Raw genomic sequence first — 24,689 nt, 5'->3', positions numbered from 1 at the left:
CTGCAGCTTCTCTTTTTACTTCACTGCTTGCGAGATTTTTCCGAAGCTCTTAAACCAGAGGCGGTGATGCTGTACAGGCCAGAGAATTATTATAGTTGGTGACTGAGTTTTAACAGTGGTTTAAATGATTCCCAGAGCACACACTATTTGTGATTTAAGAGAAAGATTGTCTAGTGATGCTGTATAGTAGAAGAAGAAATACTAACTATTTGGACATGTACAAAAACCCAACAACCATGTCAAATGAATACATTTTTACTGCAGATTGTCATTGTAATATTTTACAGGCTCAGTAAACAATGATCCCCATATTACTTTTTTTTCAGCAAGCAAACAGGCTCCAGAACGTGTAGCCATGCAACACTGACCATCTTATGATGATTCAATGTTCTGCTGGGAAAATTCTGGACCTGGCATTCATGTTGATGTTACCTACACAATATTAGGAAGGTGGCCATAATGTTAACCCCAGATTGGTGAGGAACAGCAGTGATGTTGCTGACAAAACAGATGGTGGTGTTGGCAAGGCATTGTTTTCTTACACCAGCAAGAGAAAGGGGAAATAACGTTATTGAGGGCTTTACATCTTTTCACTTTTTAGAAAGCCCTCCAAAGTTTAGGTTATCCTGTGATGACTCCAGAAATAATAGTCATAAAAGTCTCAGAGGAAGTAGCCCTCGTTTAGTTGACTTTATTAAATACAACATTGCTTCCTGGTTAGCTCTTCAGAAAACATCAGCGGCTTAATGAAATAACAGGCAAAATTCCCATAGTTTTCCCCTCCAAGTTTGTCTGCAACCGAGCCTCTCTGAGGTTTCTTCAACTTTGGTGTCACCTTGAGCTTGCGCACTATTAAACAGCCCCACTGTCAACGATCAATAAATTTGGCTGGCCCTCTATCCCTCTTTTGTCCCTGCAAATGAAGCTGATGGATGAAAAAGAGCCCCCGTGCCCTCACCCAGGTAATGTGCTGAGAATGGCCATGTCAATACTTTCAGGGTTAACAGGATACAGGGATTTAGGAGGAGGAGGAGGATGAGGAGGAGGAAGAGGAGGAGAACCAGGAGGGATTCAAGAAGAGCGATGTGTTTAGAGCGGGACACAGGAGCAGGGTCAACTCTCAGGACAACTTAATATTTAATCAACCCCCCTTACATGTAACCCTAAACCCCACAATCCCCTCTGGACAAGCGAGGAGACATGGGGGAGAGGGGGAGGACGAGGTGACACTTTATCTCTCAGACTGTCTTGTGCTTTAACTGAGTGCGAATTAAGTGAGAGGGAGGTGGAGAAAAGACAAAAGATCAGATGGGGAACGTTTTCTGGGTGACAAAGATGGCGAGATGACTACGTGCAGAAGACAGAGACAGGCAGATGAAAGAAAAATGGAAAGGGTGGAGGGAGGTGGTAAAGGCATTAAATTCTTCTTCATCACACAGATTGGCGCTCAGTGGCCGGGCCGTTTCAGGCAAGGGGCAAGGAAGCGATAAGCATATCATGACGTTGAATGATAGGATGATGAATGCAGGTGAGGCAGGGAGCAGAGACATTACAGTGTCTGGTCAGAAACACATTCATAAAGATGCTCGCTACTGGAGCATGAATGTGTTACAGGCTGACTTAACATCAGTCATCTCTATTTCCTATTACCATGAAACATGCAAGTGTCTTGATCTTTCTTTCAAGTTATCAGGTTGTTGATGGTAATAACAAATAATAATATAATAATAATAACAAAGAAATTTTAGAGCCTTTGCTAGCATGATGCCAGCTATGCAAACCAAATTGCAACAAATGCCGCCTCATTTCAACCTTAAAAGCATGTTTGAGTACATTGGGTTCTGACCACAGGTCAGATACATACGCCCATTAAAAATTTAATTATCTACTTACTGGTGGCAGTAGATGCAAGTGCTGCTCTGGGGATAGTGAGTGGTCACATTTGATTTCGAAATTGTCTTGTGCACAGCGGGGTGAACAGCTTTGGCCAGATGGTGGCAGAGAGGTCAGGGGGTCGCTAAAGTCATTAGTATTCATCCTCAGGGGACCACAAATCACTATGCCAACTTTCAGGGCAATCTGTGATATGAAGTTGCCATCCATCAGGCCATTATAAATCACACCAAAAAACTCTTTAACAAACTGTAAACTGTGTACACCAAAGCCTGTGAACATACACTGTATGCTTTATTTGTTCTCTCTTATTTTCATTATGATGTGCAACCTGATGAAGAAATCATCAGGTTGGATGGAGGCGGACATTGCTGACTGGCTCTAAGTTGCCAAAGCAGAATCCCGGCCTTATCCATACCTCCGTGAGCTAAACTGTCTTCCTGCAGCGTTGCTCGAAGAAGAACGATGTGGTTCAGTCCTGCAGCCAGCCGTGCTTAACTAACTTAACTAATCAGTACAGTAGACAGTGAAACCTGCTGTAGCTGTTCATTCCAGGGATATGCATTGGTACTGTACCACACAGCATCAGCATGCGGAGCCTCATCAGCGATTCATGTTGCTGTAGTTATATGTGAGAGTCCAGTAGAGGGTGAGTGTCCAACCAGCTGTGGCCACCGCTTGGCACTGCAGCTGTTAACCGCTCCCTATCAGGCCCCCCTCGTGGGCTCGGGATGGCTTTCCCACTGAGCCGACCAGCCGTCAAGAAGCCTTGGGCTGTTTGCGGTCAGGGGACAACTAAATTCAGGGTAGAGAGAGAGGAGGAGGGAGGAGATGAGTGGCAGCAGGTAGACCGACAGATGGGCCGCCGGGACCCCCGGCTAGTCCCCGTGGAGGTGCAGGAGGCCGAGTTCAGCACAGAGCCACCCAGCCTGGTGTCAGCACTTTAGGGAGAAGCTGAGAAAAGTGCTGAGGCGGCAGCCACATGAAGAGATGAGGTGAAGTGGTGAAAATTTAACCAGCTTGATGAAAGTTTAAGTGCGCATGTTAAACAGGAGAGAGAGGGAGAGAGGCATGGGGGAAGGTGAAGTACAAGACACCAAAGGATAGCCGGAGGTGACTGTTTGGGAGACTTCCTCGTTGTTTCTCCTGCATGACTCAAACAACTGTCTGCATCTCTGACTGTAATTTTACCTGACACCTCAGGGGGCAGCGTGGCTCTTTTTTAACCCTGCATGACCTCAAAAGCAACATCGTATTCCACTTCCAGTTTTTGTCTTCTTGATAATTATGTGCAAGGACATGGTTTTGTTTCAAGGACGCTGGCTGCATCCCTCTGCACTGCGGCCTGGCTGATATGTATATATATATATATATAAATAAATAAATTTATATATATTTATATACGCAAAGCCTCGCAGCACTTTCGTAGACTGCCTTTCATATGGAGCTACGTACAGCATCCGGTTAACTCTGTGCTCTGCGGAGAAGTGTGCGGAGGGAAGCAGAGGTAGAGTCAAATGGTGTGATTACATAAGGTTGGGTAACGGCTCACTGTGGGGATACACACTCACCAGACAGTGTTGATGGAGCCTTTCACAGGCCTGATGGGGTGTTGATTAGGATGTGCTCACACACAAGGTACAGATGCTGAAATGGATCCTAATGTGCTTTTCCGTCTTTGTTTTTCCGCTCCCTCTGATTCATACTCGTCCCTGCCATTCCCCTTCTTTCTTTGTTGCCCCTTTGGCTGTCCTCTCTCCGTGTGCACTCCAAATCACGTCCCATTCTCCCTTCCCCTTGTTCCGTCGCCAACGTCCTCCGCTGATTTCCAGGTGCGGTGCGAGCCTCTAGCATCTTCCCCATCCTCAGCGTCATCTTGCTCTTCATGGGAGGCCTGTGTATAGCTGCCAGTGAGTTCTACAAGTCACGCCACAACATTATCCTCAGCGCAGGGATCTTCTTTGTGTCTGCAGGTGAGTCAAACGGCAAGGTTTCAAATCAAGTGACAGTATTTTGTGGTAGTTTTCTTATTTGGTAATATTAAGGTCAGATGAAAAGTTAACTTAGCTAAGCGTAAAGACTGAGAATGAGGAAAGAGCTGGCCTGAATCTAGGTAAATGTAACTAAATCCACACGACAGCACCTTCATGTTCACTGTAGAGAAACGGTCATGATGTCACTGTTTGTCATTGCCTATTCTAGGTCTCTAATTAAAATTGAATCGATGCGTTGGAATGTTTCGGGTTGTTGGTCGCCTCTTGTATTGCAGACACACGTTCTTTTGTCTTGATCCTGTTGCTAGGCTAACACAGCCACCCATTGGGACTCATCTCTAAAAATATGATGTCCCTGACACACTTTCCCTACGATACATCTTCCCGGATATACCACGTCAAACATTTCTCTGTGTGTGTGACTGAACTTACAAGTAAAAGTATATGTGGATATAAGTTTGGCTCATACACAGAGCAAAGCTTTTATGTGTGGATTTTTTTTTTTTTTGCTTTGTCCCAAATGATCCACCACAAAGACATGAAGCCACCCTACTGTATTTCTCTCTGCAAGGGCACACATTAAGAGTCTTCATGTTGGATGGAGAGTTGGAGGGCTTAGTACACAGTGTACGGTGCATAAGTTGGCACTGTAAACATATTTGGCATGGTCCTGCATATTAAGTTACCAAGATAAGGCAATGAGCTCATCTGAACTGATACTTGTGTCTTGCTTTCTCTTTGTCCTTTTGCTCTATTGCACATGGCGCCATCCTGCATCTCCAAACCCATCAGGCCTGAGTAACATCATCGGGATCATCGTGTACATATCAGCCAACGCGGGGGACCCTTCAAAAAGCGACTCAAAGAAGAACAGCTACTCTTATGGCTGGTCCTTCTACTTCGGTGCCCTCTCCTTCATCATGGCTGAGATGGTGGGCGTCTTGGCCGTGCACATGTTCATCGACCGCCATCGACAGCTGCGAATAGGGGCTCGAGCAGCCGACTACCTCCAAGGCTCGGCCATAACGCGTATCCCCAGCTACCGCTACCGCTACAGGCGCCGCTCGCGCTCTTCCTCCCGCTCCACAGACCCGTCACATTCCCGCGACGCCTCGCCGGTGGGCCTCAAGGGCTTCAGTGCGCTGCCATCCACCGAGATCTCCATGTACACACTCCCACGGGACACCCTCAAGTCCTCCGGCACGCCCACCGCCACCTACAACTCTGAGAGGGACCACAACTTCCTGCAAGTCCACAACTGCATCCAGAAGGACCTGAAAGACTCGAGCCACACCAACACAGCGAACCGCCGCACCACACCCGTATGAGGGAGCCCACACAGGCCAGGCCAGCCCAGCAGAAACCAGGAGACACGGGAACCCCTGTGGGTCACATACGCCCCAGGAGAAGATGGATTTCCATGTTTATAGACATTTGTTCTTTTTGTTCAGCTGCATGACTTTTCCATTACCATTGTTGAGAGAGTTTCAACAAGCCATGCCATGTCCCTGGATTGAATGGCAGAAGATTGAGAATGGGTCAGGTTATCCCGAGAGAGTGAGATCTGTCATTTTTTGACGTAGGGCTTGTTTCTGAGGTTCGGGGCACTGAAAGGGGGAGGGTGGGCATTTAAGAGATAAAGAATTGATTTCATGATTTCTTTGCCCTTTGGTTTGACAGTTTTGCCCCACAAGTTTTGTTGGAGCAACAGGTCAAGCTCCCCCCCAGCCATCCCACTGCTCAGATATACACCTCTTTTATTTATTGACTCATTTGTTCATCTTTTGCATTAAAACTGTGAATTGTTACAGCTTGGGATTCAGTAAGAATTACCCCAATCTGTAATCTCTAACAAAGGTACTATATATATATATATATATGTATTACTTTTATAAATAAATTATTATGTTAATAATCAAGAGATACAGACTTTACTAAAGCAAAAAAGAAAAAAAAAAACAAGTCAACTAAACCAAGTGCTGCTGGTAACATGAGAAAAGACTCTTTTAGTATCTGTTCATTCGAAGGTTGAGAACAAGAGAAGGTCCTTTAAGTAGCAGCAGTACAGCGACTGATGTCACCAGAGGCAGACACAGACAGTCAACAGTAGAATAATATCTATTCTTTTAATAGAACCTTCTCGCCTTTTTCTCAGTCCCTGTTCGCTTTCTTTTTTGGGGGGGGGTCGTAACGGGAGAGTTGAACCCCTTCGCAGAAAGAGCCAACCAAAGGGGTCAAAGTTCACAAAGACTCCAAACACGACTTCCGCAAAAAAAAAAAAAAGGAAGGAGCAGAGGGGAAGGAAAAGAAGAGGACGCCAGACACAAATATAAAAACAAGTTAAATATGAAATAGTACAAGAGAAGCTAAGTGACTCACAATTTCAGAAATTAAATGCATGCTATAAAATTACAGCAAATCTGCTCTTGAGAAACTTAAGTTTTAAAGGTTAATAATTATTAAGGGGGAAAAAAGCAAAGGCGCTAAAGTATTAATGTTTTCATGTGTATTTTTCTTATTTTTACTTTTGATTTTTATTTATTAAGTTCATTTGATCTTCTTGCTTTTGTGAGACAAACCAAACAATCTACATTGAACAAAACTGCTTTTTTAAATGGTTTGGTTGATTTCTTTATAAATATATAAATATATGTATGTATGTATTTTATTTTTAAAACTCACACAGCCTTAGTCATTTTATTTGTTTCTTTTTGATTTTTAACGTGTTGTTCAAATTGAAAATGAAATCTTTAAAGGTGCCAAAACCGAATGATCCTATACTTGGATGCATCAAGTCCTGATGAATAAAATAACGAACCCTAGGGGGAACAAATCACCATGTTTCACTGCGTGTCTCTAACACAACACCTTTTATTTGTCAGCTTTCGGTGCCAAGGTGTGCCTGTTGCTCACATCTTCAAATCTGCCTTGCGGTTCCTTACCATGGAATATACACTATTTGTCACATAGAGCAGTGCTTCCCAATCTTCTTCTCAAAAATAAATGAAAATGTCCAATTCTGGGCCCTTGTCACAGGTTTTTGGCTGCACCATTGGGGTATTTAACAAGTTAACCATAGTGTTAAATATGCTCCTAAATATTTTGGGGTCGCCCCATTGGGCTTTGATCTGATCAAAGATCTACTTGGCCATTCAAATCGTTCTGTGGGCTGTGGGCTGTATGCTGCGATGGCTAGAAGAGTAACAGCGTATCATCCGAGCACCGTGGAGGTGAAATGATTGACAACATGACGGCTCTGAGTGGTTGTAGGACTATCCACATGCATGCAGAGGTATTTTTATCGCTGTATGGTTGAAACGGAGGTTAGTATTTCACAAGAAATTGTATGCCATGTATACATGAAAACATGAACTCTGCTATCTATTAGTTTGCATTCAGATAAGAAAGTATAAGTCTTCTTTCCCTTCTGCATATCATTGGAAACGGTGGCAGCTGATGGTTTATATTTATATATCACATTAGAGTCTAATTCAAACATCTGAGACTTTCATTCACCACAGGTTCTTAAAAAGTCGCATTTTTCTTATGGGATCAGTTAAAAAGAGAAATCAATTTGAATTTAATCCTGACGTGGAATAAAGAAATTCAGTCCGACATGTGAAAAGTCACACCGGCGACTCTAAAAAATACTGGCCACAGCATTCATTTGGCCATAAAAATAAAAGCTGAGCTGTCACACATAAAACCCTGTGTGCTCTGCTAAAACCACGGCCTCAGCCTACTGTTGTAAAATGGTGATAACATGCTCTAATCGACCACAGGGAGCCGTAACCCAAAAATATCGCAACTGGCCATCAAATTTCTGCTTGTACGGGAATATCTGCTCCGCTGTTTCTCAGAAAGCAGCTCAAACCAACATCTTATGAAAGGCTTTTTTTCCAGTGACGGTGCTAGGTGGTAGCTTTCACTCATGCTGTACAAATACAGCTTTAAAAAAAGAAAGACAGAAAAAAAAACAGTGGACATCTTTTTTTTCTATTCCCCTCTCTAAAAAGCCTCGAAGAATGCAGCATGTAAGACAGAAACAATCGCAGCATCTATCAGGGATGTTCCTCTAGAAAGAAACACAGGTTTGCAATAACACCACCAGGCCTATTCTACCAGAGGTTCCCCTGTAAAGAGAGCGTCCGACACCTTTCTACACCGCTGCCCTAAAAGCATTGCTTTCAAGGGCTAACATATCTCTGTGGGAGAGAGTGTGTGTGTGTGTGTAAGGTGCTCACATACTGTATGCTGTTGAAGTGGATACAAAGCAAATGTATTTGAGAGACAAAAAGGGGGTTTGTTCTTCAGGTTCAGAGAGAAGTCATCCCAGGAACATAGATAAGAATCAAGCCATCCACAGCACCAGCGGCAGTTAGTGCGGCAGCATGCGCTTCCCTGAAGAAAGTTTCTGTTCGAAAAAGTGCTGAGATCCCAATTAACTATTATCGGAGGTAACGGACACAAGCCTCTCCTCGTAAATTTGAGGAGAAAAATATGTCAACGTGGCAGTCTAAATGAATGGGGCTTTTTATGTATAGCCTTCTTTATACAGAATTCATAAGCAGAAGTCATTTTACAAGCCTAGATTACATTAAAGAGAAAGTGTGTATGTGTGTGCGTGTGTGTGTTGAGGAAGAGGCTTAGAGATACTGGCTTCCTCACAAAGCAGCACCTGGCCCCGGTGCAGCTGTCTGAATGTCACATTTTTAATATGTCTCAGGAATGAATAAGTCAGTTTTTTTTTCCATCTCTCCTCTGGGCGTCCTGGACGTATGCTCCCCATTTTGTCTCCGACTTTTCTCTCGTGACTTTTTTCCAGTGCAATGTCATGACACATACCTCGCACTGAGATGGATGTGGCAGTCAGCCGGCAGTAGGATGGAGTAGCGTAAATGCCTGTGGAACAACACATTGAGAGGGTGAGGACAAATCTAATCTTATTATTCAAGACAGGTGTCTTCATGTCCCTAACGCAGGTGTCAAGCTCACCTTAGTGTATTCATTATCTGACATACATATAGAAAATGAAATGAACCTTTATTATGCAAGGCTGTAACTTAGCTGGGTTACGCGCTAAATTATGACTGCTGGCATCCATACTTCACAAAGAACTAAACCAGTTTTCTCACAGTTTTATCAGCTGAAATAAAGACTGTGCTTAGCAATCTATCTTAACAGCTACCTAGTTAAAACTAACTTGATTTTTGTCTGACATTTTAATTTTAATTTAAACAAAATGACTGTGAAATGGTCTTAAATATTACACATACACGTTATAAGACAAAGGATTGAGGCTAAGTTGGTGTTCAGTCTAAATATGTCTATTTGTTGACCATAAGACAATGAAAGTCAGTGGAATGTCCTTAAATCTGACAACGTTTGTGTTTCCACTCTCCAGCATTTAATCCACTGTTCCTCTTCCCCTCTGTTCTACTCAACTCATATTACTTCCTTCACTCCCCTTCCCTTCTGCCTGCTGCAGAGACAGGGTCACTAGAGGGGAGATACCGAGGTGGAGGAGGTAAGTGGAAGAGGCTTCACCCTGCCTATACTGATAATATTAAGAGTGAACACTCTGTCTCGGCCCAGGGTTAGGGCTTTGGCTCTCTTGCAGCCTGCAAGGTTACATAACCCAACATCAAACCCACAAATGACCTTTGCGTGACTTTACTGGACACCGTTCTGGGACAGACAAGCAGGCACCCATGGGAGCTGTTCTTCCAAAGCTACCTCCAACTTTGAGTCACAGAGAAGAGGCTGTGGAGTGTGGCGTTCACTCCCAGATTACTGGTCCAGAAAACAAAATGCAACCGTAAATGTGTTTCTGCGCAGAAGAATGTTTGACTTTCTCCTGTGCATGTAAACACTGAACGTGCACGTTCAAGCCTCCGCCTGACTCTTGTTTGTGCTGACCAGAGAGCCGCTGCTGACTGCGCTCACCCTGGGTTTATTTTTGGGTCATACGGAGTTGAGTGGCAACAGCGAGCTCTAAGCATGGCCAACCAGCTGAAAAATAAAATAAAATAAAACCAGTGGTGCAAACATAGTCTGAAATGACACATTTACGTCACCCCCCACCGCTGATACAAGGAGCAAGAAGCTTTGTGGTTTTCAGCAGAGAAAAACATGGATCAAAGAGCAGTCCGAGCTGCTATTTTACAAATCATACGAAGCTTTTAAACCCAGCTCTGAATAGAGGGCAGTTTAAAAAAGAAAGAGCGAGATAAAGACGAGGAGCCAAAGTAGGCTACAGCACACAAAGTGCTCTGGGATGCGTGAAGCAAATGCGGCGCTGTGCTCTGCCCCCTGGTGGTGCGTCGGGAGAAGGGGTGCAGGGCTGCTGCCTCAGCTCAGGGAACGCTGTGTCCACGGACGGGCCTGGAATACTGATGCCGCGGTGCAGGGGTGCAGGAGCTGCAGTCTGGCAGGCCCAAGAGAAAGGCTCAGATTCACTGTCCTCCACACAGACCCACGATGAAGAGGACCGCCGACTTCTGTGTGATGCCACAGGACTGGCAAAAATGTCCAAAATCCGCGCACCATCGTTTCCACCTGTTTACATCTCGATTTGCTCTCATTATATAAAGTGCAGAAATATACTTTCATGTCGAAAATATAGACAAGAGAGGCTTACAGGAAGAAATATTAAACTGCAGCATGCTCTCTAGAACACCTGTGTTGCATTTCAGTTCACCCTGCAACAAATAGCAAAGGTGCACCCCCCAAACGTCTAGATTGTCGCTTGGTTAAGTAAATTGTATATTATTATGTCAATTATATATAGAGACACATACACATATATAAGATGTATACGTATATGTGTGTGTGTGTGTGTGTGTGTGTGTGTGTGTGTGTGTGTGTGTGTGTGTGTGTGTGTGTGTGTGTAATCTGACAATCTGAGAGCAACTGCTTACATCTAGAAATGTAAAAACAAAAACAAAATAGAGGGGAAAAAAATATGTATGAGCTTACTCCTACATGATTAGAGGTAGTCAGAGGTGGTTAAAGGTTTAGAATTGTGAACGATGACTTGATAGACTAAGAAATTCTTTTTCAGATAGAATCAGGCCTTTAGGTTGCAACTCAGAGAGGTCGTCTCTGCGGGACCAGTCACAGCCCGTGGCTTCCATCGTGTGTAATAATGGTCCCAGGTTTGTGGTCGCCTCCTCCGACCGTCTGTCCTCCTGTCAGACGCCGCACCACAGCACCACCCAGCCACTTCCCTCACTCTGCGGGACAGTCCGCCGCTGACTCTGCGCCAGCCGGACGTCGACGGTGCCAGGAAGCGCACCGACGCACAGATGCACACACCTACTAACATGTGCAAGCAACTGCACGCTCTCTCACACACTGCCATAAATCAAAGGCTTGGCCCTCCTCTCTGCTGTCCCAGCATGCACCCTGGTTACCTGGCTGCTGTCCCACGAACAACAGCTGCTACCTCAGGACCGGGCTGGAGGTTCCACTGCATGGTAGCACACAGACACACAAGGACTCGCATAAAGTGGAGTCACAGAAAATCCTGGCTTCATTTATGCCTGGCTCACAGCAGAGCTCGTTTGAAATGATGGAGGGCTAATCACAGGGAGGAGGAATGGAGGAACATTTCCAGGAGGGAGAGCAATCAAATGATCACAAAATGACACAAGATAACTGCAAGGGGATTCAAATTTGAAACAAAGCAGGAAATGGTAGAAAACAACATAGAGGCACCAAATGAGACAAAGAGACCAAATAAAGAGAGGGCCAAGTGTCTCCAAACGGACACAAAATGACGGACTACATGTATAAAGAGAGACTGATGCAAATCAACCACGAAGTGACACGGAATCACCATAAATAGATGCAAAACGTTCAGAAAATTATGCAAAGAAATCAAAAGCCGCATTAAGACGTGGAATGGCCTCAAACAGATGCATCAGGACTCAAATTAAGGCAAAAAAGAAACGCAACGACACACAAGTGACCATAAAAAGACGCTAAATGGCGCGGGGAGACAAGGAATTATCACAAAATCGGGACAAATTGATGCAAAGCAGCGACAAATTGGATTAAAGTTAGTAAAGCGAGGAGCGAAATGACCACAAAGAGACGTAGAATACCACAAGATAACTACAAAGGGATGTAGAGCATTCACAGAGGGGCAAAGCCGACACAGAGCGATCACAAATTGCCGTCAAATTACAATGAACGAAAACGCAAAAAAAGATGCAGAAGGACTAGAATGTGTCTCAAAAGACCATATGGCATGCAAAACTTTTTAAAAAATAAATAAATAACCCGAACCAAAGGCATAGAGAGAAAAGTAAGCATAAAATGACGCAAAGTAACTACCGACACTAAAGAACCATAAACGGAAACAAAAAAAGTTTTATTAAAAAAAAAAGAAGCGCAAAAAGAAGAAGAGGAACCACACATCTCTTGGTGTTACACTCAAGGGCCACATCCAGGGGCCCATAGCGTCAGTGTCTGTTGCTGCAGTCTTTTTCCAGTTACAAATCCCAGCTATTGACTGATATTATTTAATACCAGTGTATTTAAGGGAGTTCATTTATTGTCCTTCATTACAGTGGATTAATAACGTACCATTAATTGTTGCCACGAATGACCCATCTTCACAGTCTTTTCTAAAAGCGTCCCTGCTTCCCGACTCTGAGGACAGATCATTTGTAATGATGGAGGACTGGACTAATCGGGTGAAATGGTGCAGACAGGCCTTTCTGAAAAGCGCACAGGGACGCCGTTCGAGCAGATGCACGGGGTCACAGAGAGAGCGCCCCCTGGGACAGCTCACCTCACCTGAGCGGGGCAGAGGGAGCAATTAATGGCATAATTCTGCCACATTTAGCAGGGAGGGGGTGTTATGTAAAGGCGAGCTCTGCGGCTGCTGCTTTGAACTGCTCTTCTGCTTGTGCTGCAGCAGGGCAGAGGTCAGAGCCTCTGGAGGTGATTATGTAACAGCGGGGCCCATCTCAATGACTGTCCTCTGGCCACAGTGACACAGGGCTTCACCCCGATCCCTCCGCCTGCTGTTTTTACACGTACAGCAGGCTCGCTTTCTCTTAAATGTCCTTTAGAGGATATTTTCTCTGCGATGTAGAACTGCTTTGGTAGAGAAAATGTCAAATTTTTGAAACGCTGCTCAGCGGAGAACAATTGTCCTTCAACTCCCTTGACTGCAGGTTAATGGGACCTTGAAAATCCTTACAGTAAATCTTCATTTCTGCCAAGGCTGCTGAATATTATGCAGAGAAGTCTCAGAGAGGCATTTTGCGGGACATCTGAGCAGCCTGCAGAGCCCTCTCAGGGTCTTCCTCATTACCTACTGAAGCAGGTTTTAGTTTTGGCAGTGATGAGTCAGAATGTATGAGGTTGTGACTTAATTGCGGTACTGCGACTGCTAGTTCTGATGTCAGCCCAATCCAAGCCTTACAGCTCAAGGACACATATAGCCACTTAAAACGTGCAATGTTAGCTAAACCGAGTGTCTTGCCATCCAGCCGTTCTGCATTAGTGGCTGTTCCCATCACAGCTGACTCCAAGCTTTTCAGTTTCAGACCAACTTGGAGAAATGTAGCCATGTTTATGAAACAGCAGTCCTAACATGTAAAATTTTATCCAACGGAGACATCAAAAGCTTAGATGAGGTGTTCCCTGCCATAAATGTTAAAGATCCAAACTAAATTAGCTCCAGGTAAACTGATTTTAATAGCTTTAGAAACTTAAGCCAGTTTGTTGCTTAAGGTAAGCTCCGATTACAAATGTCTTCCAAGTTTTAAAACCACTTATCAGTTACAATGCTGAATTGACAAAGCCATCACTCATGTTGCCAACAATTCGAGTCAAGCGAAAAGCTTAAAGCAAGCTGACCAGATCGCCTCCACCCCATGATTACTACAACATACAAGCAATTCATGACAACATTCTTTGTTTTTTATTTTTATTAAACAACTCCGCAGAACAGTAAAGATGGTGACAGCAGAGACATTCCCAGACTTTAAGCAGTCTCCTCCTTGGTAATGCGGTCCTTCTTGAGTGGTCCCTGTAGGAGAAGAAAAGAGACTTTCAGTCATATGCCATCACTAATCTGCTGCTAGCCTGCAATACATGTATTGACTCAGGAGGCATGTTCCCAGAGAGTGAACAGGGAGCCAGCACAAAGTGGCACTGCTCCCCTGCCTCACTGGAATTCACTATGGCACTGGAATGGAACCCAGAGTTCACACTGAAGACTGAACCAGGTTACGAACAGTGCAAAAGAAAAAAAAAAGAAAAGCTTTTAATGTTAAACTAGTTCTATGCAGGGTTCCCCAGGGTTTTAGTTCAAGATGATTCCAAACTATAGTGGGAAATACATGGTTCAGAATTCCATTTTATCATTTCTAATAATGAACACAGATGTGCAACAAGGGAATGAATGTATTAAATTGTGAACTTGACAATTCTGAACTAATGAGCATGCAACACATCACTTTGCTGCTTAACTACAACACAACAGCACTTGAATGACTTTCAAGGAACATGTTCCTTAAGTGTTAGGGAAGGAGAAAAAAAAAAAACTTGGTAAAACTGTGTCTGCAAGCAAAGTCTTACCATGAATGCCTTCTTTTCCTCCACGGTCTGGAAGCGGCCATGACCGAACTTGGAGGTGGTGTCGATAAACTTGAGGTCGATCTTCTCCAGAGCACGGCGGCTGGTCTGCACAAGCAGAGACTGCAGAAGGGGAAAAAAAATAAAATAAAAATCCATCTCATCTTCCTGGTTACAAGCAACATTTACATCAAATCCACACATACTTTGTGCAGGACATTGGGTGACTACCAACACAGATACTGCTCCCCCCTTACCTTGCGCAGAGTCAGCACCCTCTTCTTGGTCCCCACAACACAGCCCTTCACCATGACAAAGTCATTGGTCACCTCTCCGTAGTGCACAAATCCACCCTGCAATTAAAATGTATAAATATGAGCCACATCTGATCATCATGCTTATGTATGGACCAAACACACCACAATAATGTGAATGAATGTCCCTTACCAGGGGGTTGATGCTCTTGTTGGACAGATCGTACTCGGTTGAAGCGTTGTTCTTTACCACCTTGCCATCCTTGGTGTGGAAGCCCTGACCAATCTTGTAGATCTTCTTGTTGATCTCTGTGCGGTGGTGGTAACCCTTCTGACCAGCACGGGCCACAGAGAAGGCCACACGGGCAGGATGCCAGGCACCAATACAGGCCACCTTACGCAGACCACGATGGGTTTTGCGAGGAAGCTTCTTTGTGTGCCAACGGCTGGTGACGCCTAAGAGACAGAACATTTGGTAAAGATCAGATAAAGAAACTCCTATACATTAGCAGGTGCTGCCTTCAAGAAATGTCATCTTACCCTTGTATCCGTGACCCTTGGTGACACCAATCACATCGATCATCTCGTCCTGAGTGAACACTGTGTTAACAGGCACAGCCTGCTCCAGCTTCTCACGGGCCCAGTCCACCTTGTCAGAGATGGTTCCTCCATTCAGCTGCACCTCCATGAGGTGAGCCTTCTTCTGCCTCACGGGCAGCAGACGCATCTGCACAGAAAGACAGGTCAAAACAATGAAGATGATATGCACAGCCTACTTAAGTACGGTGAACAGCCTAGCTGTGTAGTCTCAGAAGGAAGGCAGCATGGAATATATCCTCATAAATTTCGGGCGCCATGCCTGACGCAAGTTCCGTGGTCTCATCACTGACAAAAAGTAAACCATCTTATTAAGAATCAAATGTATCCACACCAACCTGTGTGTGGGTAATGATGCGGATGACCTGGCAGTACTTCTTCATGGCAGCAAAGTCTTTTTCCAGCTGCTTCTTGCCATCATCATCCTGCCATTTCTTGCAGTACTTGGTGAAAGCCTTCTTCTTGGACTTGTACCTGAGAGGATGAAGTGACATAGGTTGGCACAGGTCCTTCATAACCCCGGAGGGCCAGCGGAAGAACACAGTGCATAGCCGCTTGCCATCCTTCCACTTGGGTAAGGAGGCGTCATCAGCTAACGATTTCGGCTCATGGCACAGTTTCTAAGAAGCACTTTCCACTGGCCAGAGGAGCCCGGAGCTCATCAGGGCACATGGCACCTGAGCGGAGCTGCCATGAGGGCCACCGTAATGTTAGACTCACACAGTGAAAATGTAGTTCTTTCATTTCCACAGGCAACTAACATCTGCTTCATACGCTAGTGTTTGAACCTAGCAATTTTTCACATTTTCCACAGCAACTCACCAGTTCTTGTAGAAGCGGCGTTTGCACTCGTCACTGACGTGCTCGGCGAAGATGGTCTTGAAGGAACGCAGGCCACGGGGGGTGTTGATGTAACCCACAACACCGACAACAATCATGGGAGGGGTCTCCACAATGGTCACGGCCTCCACAACTTCCTTCTTGTTCACCTCTGAATGGAGGGGGAAAAAAATTAAATTGAGTCCTCTTCCCAGCGTCAAACATCAAGTGCAGGTAGTCTGATAGACTTTAGACTGCGCTCAGTACTCGACATTCAGCAACGGGGTATAAGCCCATTCTGTCCGCCCGTCGAGAGACTCATCACAGGCAGGAACCACACTATCTCCCACATATTTAGACTCAGAAGTTTCAGTCCATAGAAATATCGTTAAATAATAAAATGGGTGGTGGAAAAAAGATATACAAAACAATTTCAATACATCTAGAATTTTACTTACTTGAGCCTGGTCTGTCCACCTCACGAACGATGTGTGTCATGCCGGCCTTGTAGCCCAGGAAGGCAGTCAGGTGAACGGGCTTGCTGGGGTCATCCTTGGGGAAGCTCTTGGCCTTACCGCGGTGACGACGGCTCCTCTTGCGGGGCAAGAAGCCCAGAGATCCGTGCCGCGGCGCCGAAAACTTACGGTGGGACTGTGGGAAGCACACACCATCAGTTGGTTAAGAATATAGATCGATTGATTTTAGTCATTTAATGTAGATAGTAGTAAGACATACCCTTTGCAAGAGAGTTTAAATATTATACTGTTAATCGTTATCGATGGAAAGTTGCAAAGTACGCGCCTGTTAGCCAGCGTGTTACCGTGAAGATAACTAGTGGTATAATCAACAACACCAGAAAAAAAAAATTAAAGCTCACAGTTTAAGCAAGGAGTAAATTAAAGGCAATAAGTCGGTGTGAGGGAAATGGTTTTGCGAATATTTCATTCAGTTTTGGTTGTGGCCTACCCAAAGCAGCCATTTTGGACCTCGAGTCGCCGGTGTATCTAAGCATGCACCGCTAAAAGTGACATTTTAGATTGTAATAACTAAGAAATTCAGGTGCGGTCACTATCTAGGGTAACACGAAAACAACCGAAGTCACTTAAACAAGGAGCACGTAGAGGATGTTTGAGATGACAGACGGATTGAGTTAAGACTGCAGAGTAGGTAACTCACCATTTTGTCTCCAATCCGATTCAAAGAGGTCTAGGAACGGGCAAACCGACAATATATACCATAGGAAACATCGCGGGAGTCGGCGCGATTTTCTGCAGAGAAGACCCACCCCCGAGATTTCACTGTGCAGACGTGTTAGCCTCTGCAGCCACTAGATGCCGCTATTTGGTTTTAAACAACATCTTGCAATTACGTTGTAAAACTATATTTTTGTGCATTTTTATGCGTGAGCACAGCACAAAATAGCAGTAAGAAATCTGCCCAGTTTAAAGTATTAATTGAATAATACATTGTTTATTTTTACAGCTGTATTACAAATGACTGTATTTTATATAATTCAAACACATTCATCTTAAATAAGTTTGATGATCTGAATATATCTACTTCATAGGCCGACTGGGGCCTTTCTGTGTGGACACTGCATGTTCTCCCTGTGTCTGGGTTCTCTCTGGGTACTCAATCCAAGGGCACACCCATTGCATTCACTGGTGATTCTAAACTGGCTGTAGGTGTGTGTTTGTGAATTGTTGTCTGCCTCTCTAGCCCTGTGATAGAGTGGAGACCTGTGTGTACGGTGTGTACCCCACCTCTCACCAACTGGGATAGGTTCCAGCCCTCCCAACTCCCACCCATTTTTTTCATTTTCATACCATAGCAATTAAATAACTCACTGCTTTTTAAATCAAGCCATCTTAGCATTTAATAACATCTCCATCATAAAAAACACAAAAGACTCACATTTACATATTTCAGATTAAGTAACTGACATTTTGGTTTATGATCCAGTGTTTTGACAAATTTTCATGTTACATTGGTTGTGGATAAGAAATACAAACAGTTGATCACCAGAATCCTGCCAAAGGACATTTTTGGAAAACCTTTTGTTGTTGACCCTTGCCTGATCTTTTTTGCTTTTCATAGAAAATTATGTACCTCATGCACAAATAAGGCTCACCTCAATTCTTTCATTTCGAGTGTCTCCTCAAATAATATAGCTCTCATTATTAATTATGAGAACACAAAAAAAGAATATACAGTACATCAACAAACATAAAAACCTGTCACTGTTCTTCATTGTTTCCATTCACAGCTCTTGTTTTGTAAATACACATGTGCTATATATAGTGAAATCTATTCAGCAAACCAGATTTATCAGTCCTCCACACAGCAGATAGATGTCTAAATTGTCATGCTTCACTGCTTTATGAATGCTGGATAATGCAGTAATGCCAATGCAAGGTGGACCCATTCTCTGTACTGAATAGGGTCAGTCGCAACATGCAATTTGTCCAGATAATGAGAAATGTTGGAATGAGAACATTTTCGACTAAAGCTACAGTACTGATGAAGTCACAGTCCTTAAGAAGGGTTCAAGTTTTTGAGTGAGAGAGTTCAGAGTCCATCACGAATGATGGTGGTTGAACTGAGTCACTTAAAAATCAAATACCTTCAGCTAAGCACAACAACTTTCAGACACCTGTAAAACATTTACTCAAATAAACACACACGAAGGTCCCCGAGTATTCCTCAGTGTCCAGGTTATTTAAGATCCTTGTCGTGTCCAAGGGTGGAGGTGTGTCTCCAGGAGGGAAGTCTCAGCAGAGAGGGTTAATCCCCATCTTTTGTCTTCATTAAAACTAAATGCAAGCCAGCCTCTCCTCCAAGCTTCTGTCTGAGGTGACTTTATCCCAAATGTGCTGATTATAATAATATTTCTAAATTCTGCTGTGAACAGCTTTCCTCCCACTGACACCCTAACTGTCTTCAGGATGCCAGCGTCCCTCGATCAAGGTTCAGCTTATGGAAGAATGCCTTTCCAAACTCGTAGCTACTTATCATGACAGCACAGGCTGGAGCCACTTTGATCACCCTCGGCATAAAACCTGAAAACAGAATGAACATGATTTCGCTTTTACTCAAAACAAACATAGTATTTTCTATTACCATAATCTGTTTAATAACGTACCAGCAAAAAGGCCCCGGTAGCCCATCTCAGCCCAGATTTCCTTCATTATGTGCCACGTGGATGTGGTTTTCTTGATGGAAACTAAGAGGAACGACCAAGAGTTAGAGTTTAGAACACAAAAGGCTGTATATTTTAAATAGCTGTGTATGTATGATCACACACCTCCCAATGTATCCATCTCTCCCAGTTGAATCTGTCTCCGAGTCTTCACCACATCAAACGGCAGCGTGAGGATGGCCGCAATCTACACATAATGATGACAAACAGCAATACGTTCAGTGTAATAAAGGAACCAACAAAAGTTACACTTTAAACCTCAGATATCACTGGTGATTAGAGCTATCAGAAGTTGTTTAGTTATTGCTCAAGACTGAATGTGTGTCAAACAGTGCTGCTCTCTGAGCATTTACTTGATGATGCACAAGTCGCTCACACCTGAGTATCTGATTCTAAATAACTCATTCAATAGATATTACCAGGACAATAATGAGACTGAAAAAGACCAATACTATGGAGGTACAGTTTGTGTGCGTAGAAGGACTCACAGCTCCAGAGACGGCTCCTGCAGTGAAGCTGATGGAGAAGTTGGCCTGAGGCATTCCAGACTGTTCACAGAGATGGGCCTTCACCAGCTCATAGTTAAACCAGTATAAAGCTGCAGGCACAAACAAACAGGGACAACCGGTTCATTTGCTGCATTAGTCCACATTGCAGTCAAACTACTATAATCTTCAGGAAGGTCTCTTTAAAGTTTTTCTTTAAAGTTTTACCTGTTAACACCTTAACCATCAGTCAGTAACAGCTTCACAATTGTGAGACTAAAATGAACTAAGGCTGGATTGGTACTTGGATTCCAAGAGGTTTCAGGTTACACGATGTACGGCATAAAGTAAAAGGATGAATAAAATAAATTCAACTTGTGAAAATAATTAAAAATTAAATCCTAAAGTTTCTCACTGACAACATGAATGGAGGAAGTTGCAACAGTAAAGTGGCATTAACGCCTTCTCAAGCGCATAGAGAGCTTCAGAATTCCCCTTCCTCCTGCATCTTCCTGGTTCCTGGTTGGATAACATTCCAAAACCAACTATTGACACCAATGCTGTGATTGGCCAGCTGAGGAAAGAGTCAGTCTAACTCCACCTTGCTTTTTAAATTTGTTACAGGATTAATGTGCTGCACTTTTCTGTCAACAACAATACAGAATGTGAAAATGTAAGAGTGCTCCCCATATGCAAACAATTTCACACTCGCACCCTTCTGGAAACCGGATGTTTAAAACAGATCTTTGAATATCTTTCAGTATTAAACCCTTAAAAACCCTGAGGTCACTTCCTCCCTGATGATCCGTGTGATCAGAGTGTTTTGACACTTAATAAAAAGTCAACCGTTTGGAAGATAGGGAAGCAGTGAAATATGCTGCATGAGAGGTTTGACAGGTTTTTGTGAAGATGATATATTTTCTATTGTAACTATAAGCACATTTTAATACAAGTACTCTTTAATATTCCTTCTATAAACTGATATACTGTGCTTCTCTCACCAGAAAAGGGTACATCTCTTAGGACGGTGGGTCCCCAGCCCCTCCACAGCGACAGCAAGCCGCCTTGAGCCACAGCAGAGCGGATACACACCCGTAGCTCTCTGTAAGACAGCCGACGGGACTGCATCTTGGTCCTGACGAGCTCCAGGGGGCTGATCACTGTCACTGCCCCCACTGCAACGCAAACGCATTTCCCAGTTGAAGAAATGTGTTAATGAGGCACAGCTGAAACAACTATTTGGGCTTTCCACGCACTTACATCTGGCAAGGCCACCAGCAACAAGAGGGAGGTGGCTACCCTGAAGACCCACACCGAATCTCAGGAAATCCAGCAGCTGGTCGTAGCATGTGAAGTAGATGACAGTGGCGGGCACAGCCATAACCCTTAACACACACACACAAACACATAAACAAAGCTCTCAAATAATTTCTCCTCTGTGGTTGTGGTTTGTGGTACCACTGAATTGTGTTGTATTGTATGGACACAGGTTTTCTATTGTTTTGACAACCTCTGGGTTGGGTAGCTTAACTGAATCCAGTTTAACAGCACCACAAAGTACATCCTCAAAAATGATCATACAGTTAAATTAGAGCATTTTCACTAATGTACCTTATGAATTGGTGATAGTATACGTGACAGTGGTAGAAGAGACTTGTGACATGCAACAGAGATTCAGGAGCTGAGAGTCTGTGGATGTTGTGGTTATCTAGTATGTGCCCCAACTATCAAGCTACATGTGCAGTGAAAATCCTTTGCTATATGTTTAATGTTTTTGCTATTCCACAACAAACGCAGTGACCCACATTGTTGTGAAGGACTACCAAGTGAACTTTCACTGAATTAAAAATCAAAGTCTAAATGTTGTACCTGTCCGAAGAATGTCACAATGCTAAAATGTTACAACAATCCATTTATTCTGCTAGTATTTTAAATAGTGTCTAGGAGACACTCACAGTGTTGGTGGAAGCCCACTCCACAAAGACCGAAGTCCTTCATGACGAGTGATTTTCACAAAAGCATCCTGAGGCACAAACAAACAAAGAGACAATTGGTTTTAACTTCCTGGGTTAAAAAAAAAAAATGAAACTAATCTGTTGACATGCTACTACTTACAAGAGTCCCGCTAAAATGTGTTGGTGTTTTGTACCAGCTGGTGCAACTGGTTCTATTCTGACAAACATATATGTGATCCATCAGTCCGTTGCAATACAAGAAGCACTTCCCTGTGAAAAAAAACAATCAGTGGTTAGAAGAAAAGAAAACAGCAACAAAGTGTCAAATGTCTGAATGTATGACCTACAGCGGATCAGGAATTTTACTTGTTTAAAAGATTTAAAAAATAATAATAATAAAAATGAAACTAACTTGTTTTTTAAGATGAGACATACAAGCCTCCAGAGTGTACTGAAATGTGACGAATAATACCGACCATGGCAATGAGCACACATCTGATAAGATCCGGCCTGTCCTTGTCACTGCTTACTTTGTATGTTTATTTAGGGCCGACAAACTTTCAAAGAAACTCTAAAAAAAGCATCATTTCACAACTAGCTCCTACATGGAAAAGAAAATCTTCCAGAAATAAAAACCTGAATTTTGTGTAGTGAGCTACATGAGGCTAGAGTACACTGTGGGTAGATGGAATCATCTTGACCATGTTTAAATCATTACTGGGTCAAGCAATGAAATAAAATGGCAGTTATCTTCTAAGTTTACCGACATCACGTGAATCTATTTGCAAATGTTTTTTTTTTGTTTGTTTTTACTGGCAGCAGAAGTTATTTGAGCACATGGCAGCACATAAACTCTGAATCAGATCAGCGTGTTTTCAAACTGAGGTTTAAGCATTAGTGTGCAGCGATGGAAGGTGAGATACTCACACTTTGAGGGGCGAGCTACACCAGCCCACGGAGCAGGTTCCCTGGCTAAAGCTACGGAACGAAGCAAAGGAAGAACAGAAACGAGACAGAGACAGAGCATAGAAAAATGAAGACGATGCAGAAGACATGGAGAAAGGGTGAAGTGGGGTTAGTATTGAGAGTAAAATGACAACCACAAGCAGCTGTTAAAAGCAAACTCAATGTGTAATATAAAAGCACAGAGGAAGATCCTACCTTGGTGGAATGGTGTCTGCTGAGCCTGCAGCCTGATCTTCACAACGTCCAGCGGTGTGACTAGAAACAAATCAGTTCATTCCGTTATTAAAAGGACAGTGGAGCTGCCTAACAATAAACTGAGTGCCTTTGCCATGCAAAGTCAAAGTGTTATTTCTATAATCTCACCAAATAAAGATGTGAGGAGGGCTCCAGTGCCAGAAGCCAGCATCTGCTGAACTGGAGAGATCGTAGCCACAGGGCCACGGGTGGTCCGCTCCCCCATCCTGCCCACCTGTCACCCTAAGAGACAGAGAAACTGAAGTTCTGTTAAGTTCATACAGGTGTTGCCTTGTTACATAACGCAATTAAGGAGGAGTGTCCCGCGCTAACTTTGCACCGAGTTTATGGTTGCATCTGTTATGTGGCCCCAATGCCACGCAAATTAGAGAACGCTGGACGAGTTCACGCTTTCAAAAGGTTCAAAACGTCGACAGCACACTGTATTGTTATTGCCTAATAAAGAAGAAACACACTCTTGTCATTGATGCGAGCACGGCAAACAAGGCGGAGTTGTTGATGTGGGGTCGTTGAAACATTTTGATAGCTTATCTATGCCCTGCATGCTTGTAGTCTCACCACACCACAGTGAGAGCCTCACTACCTCAATTGAGGAGCGCTTTTCTACCAATTAGTACTCAAAGCACTTTTACAGTCACAGACACATCTATCCATTCACACACCAAGGACTGGGAGCAACTAGGGGTTCAGTGTCTTGCTCAAGGACACTTAGGTTAGGCATGTGGCACGTAACGGGAACCACTAACCCTCTAGTTCGAGGAAACCCCCCCATCTACCTATCTATCTATCTATCTATCTATCTATCTATCTATCTATCTATCTATCTACCTACCTACCTACCTACCTACCGAGCCTTACAGTTAAACTTAAAACCTGCTGCCTTCAGGGGTGTCTGGTCAATAAGCTGTGTTCTGCAACTCAACAAAACTCCACTGTACACTCTATAGCTCATTTAGCTATAGCTAGCTAAATTCGCCTGGAACAAAATGAATATTTCTTGAGCCCCGGTAATGGGGTAAACAATTAGTTTCCAAGGCAGCGACTTTATAATATCAAATGCACTTAATAAAACACTATCTGAATTATGTCATCGTGTCAAAGCTTGCTAGCTCAGCTAACTTGCTGCCTTCAGGTGCCGTCAGGGCCTTTTTTTTTAATAACGGCCCGCATACGCGACTCACCTCTAGTCTAGCTGCAGGTGTCGTTGTGAAACACAGGTGTCTTCACCCATGTCAGTTAGGGTTAGGGGCTACCGTTACGCCTCTCTACGCCGCCGTGCCTCAGCTAACTTGCTCGGCCGCTTCATGCTGGGTAAGTCATAAACATGCTTTTTGGAAAGGAGCCGAGCTTGCAGCAGGCCAACTGTCACAATATGCGCATGCGCGCTTTCATGCAGATTTCACAAACATGCACACGTATCGATGGTCGCATCTGACAAGCACAAGGTGGCCTATGCGAATGTTTTGGGCATCAGCGGTAACGCACCCCGCGTATCTGCAGCCCGTGACTTTTGCGCCGCCTAGCTGAGCACTGCAATTGCAGCGTCTAAACAAATTTGTAAGTGAGCTGCAGTCTATGTAACTGTCACATAACACCATGTCTTATATTATTAGATCCTACGTGTTTCCTTCAACTCGATATATGTATCTATGACACAAGTTTGTTTTTCTTGTCTC

The 24,689-nt window shown here is 43.8% G+C and overlaps 3 protein-coding genes and 2 non-coding genes across 8 annotated transcripts in view; 1 reads left to right on the top strand and 4 right to left on the bottom strand.

Annotated features, from left to right (window-relative positions):
- cacng2a (calcium channel, voltage-dependent, gamma subunit 2a) overlaps nucleotides 1-6,723 on the top strand; it is a 51,550-nt gene extending 44,827 nt beyond the window's left edge. Inside the window, exons 3-4 of the mRNA XM_047572521.1 lie at nucleotides 3,726-3,866; nucleotides 4,680-6,723. Of these exons, the coding sequence (XP_047428477.1) occupies nucleotides 3,726-3,866; nucleotides 4,680-5,215 (677 nt within the window). The 3' untranslated portion in view covers nucleotides 5,216-6,723. The remainder of the gene's footprint in view (nucleotides 1-3,725; nucleotides 3,867-4,679) is intronic.
- A 6,854-nt stretch (nucleotides 6,724-13,577) lies between these two features.
- rpl3 (ribosomal protein L3) lies at nucleotides 13,578-17,468 on the bottom strand. The gene is made up of 9 exons (XM_047571461.1): nucleotides 17,330-17,468; nucleotides 16,612-16,804; nucleotides 16,157-16,325; nucleotides 15,673-15,808; nucleotides 15,278-15,464; nucleotides 14,931-15,193; nucleotides 14,741-14,836; nucleotides 14,487-14,606; nucleotides 13,578-13,935 (listed from the first exon to the last, which is right to left on the bottom strand). The coding sequence occupies exons 1-9, from the start codon at nucleotides 17,330-17,332 to the stop codon at nucleotides 13,891-13,893; spliced, it is 1,212 nt and encodes a 403-aa protein (XP_047427417.1). The 5' UTR covers nucleotides 17,333-17,468; the 3' UTR covers nucleotides 13,578-13,890.
- Nucleotides 14,018-14,150, bottom strand: LOC124998531. The gene has a single exon (XR_007111071.1). It is a non-coding gene; the product is annotated as a small nucleolar RNA SNORA54 (small nucleolar RNA).
- LOC124998532 lies at nucleotides 15,539-15,631 on the bottom strand. The gene has a single exon (XR_007111072.1). It is a non-coding gene; the product is annotated as a small nucleolar RNA U83B (small nucleolar RNA).
- A 535-nt stretch (nucleotides 17,469-18,003) lies between the features above and the next one.
- Nucleotides 18,004-24,400, bottom strand: slc25a39 (solute carrier family 25 member 39). Of its 4 annotated transcripts, none has more exons than XM_047571464.1 (12): nucleotides 24,195-24,400; nucleotides 23,122-23,251; nucleotides 22,954-23,013; nucleotides 22,720-22,770; nucleotides 21,953-22,062; nucleotides 21,793-21,860; nucleotides 21,098-21,222; nucleotides 20,839-21,012; nucleotides 19,841-19,950; nucleotides 19,458-19,539; nucleotides 19,296-19,376; nucleotides 18,004-19,212 (listed from the first exon to the last, which is right to left on the bottom strand). In XM_047571464.1, the coding sequence occupies exons 2-12, from the start codon at nucleotides 23,216-23,218 to the stop codon at nucleotides 19,094-19,096; spliced, it is 1,077 nt and encodes a 358-aa protein (XP_047427420.1). In that variant the 5' UTR covers nucleotides 23,219-23,251; nucleotides 24,195-24,400; the 3' UTR covers nucleotides 18,004-19,093. The 4 variants fall into 4 exon arrangements, with proteins under 4 accessions (XP_047427420.1, XP_047427419.1, XP_047427418.1 ...); XM_047571463.1 differs by having other exon boundaries at nucleotides 23,122-23,227; XM_047571462.1 differs by having other exon boundaries at nucleotides 23,122-23,235; nucleotides 24,195-24,399.
- Nucleotides 24,401-24,689: the final 289 nt, after the last annotated feature.

Source organism: Mugil cephalus, chromosome 20 (genome assembly GCF_022458985.1).
Source record: "Mugil cephalus isolate CIBA_MC_2020 chromosome 20, CIBA_Mcephalus_1.1, whole genome shotgun sequence".
Lineage (NCBI taxonomy): Eukaryota > Metazoa > Chordata > Actinopteri > Mugiliformes > Mugilidae > Mugil > Mugil cephalus.
Note: the sequence above shows the minus strand (reverse complement) of the source record. Positions and strands in the feature narration are given on the sequence as shown.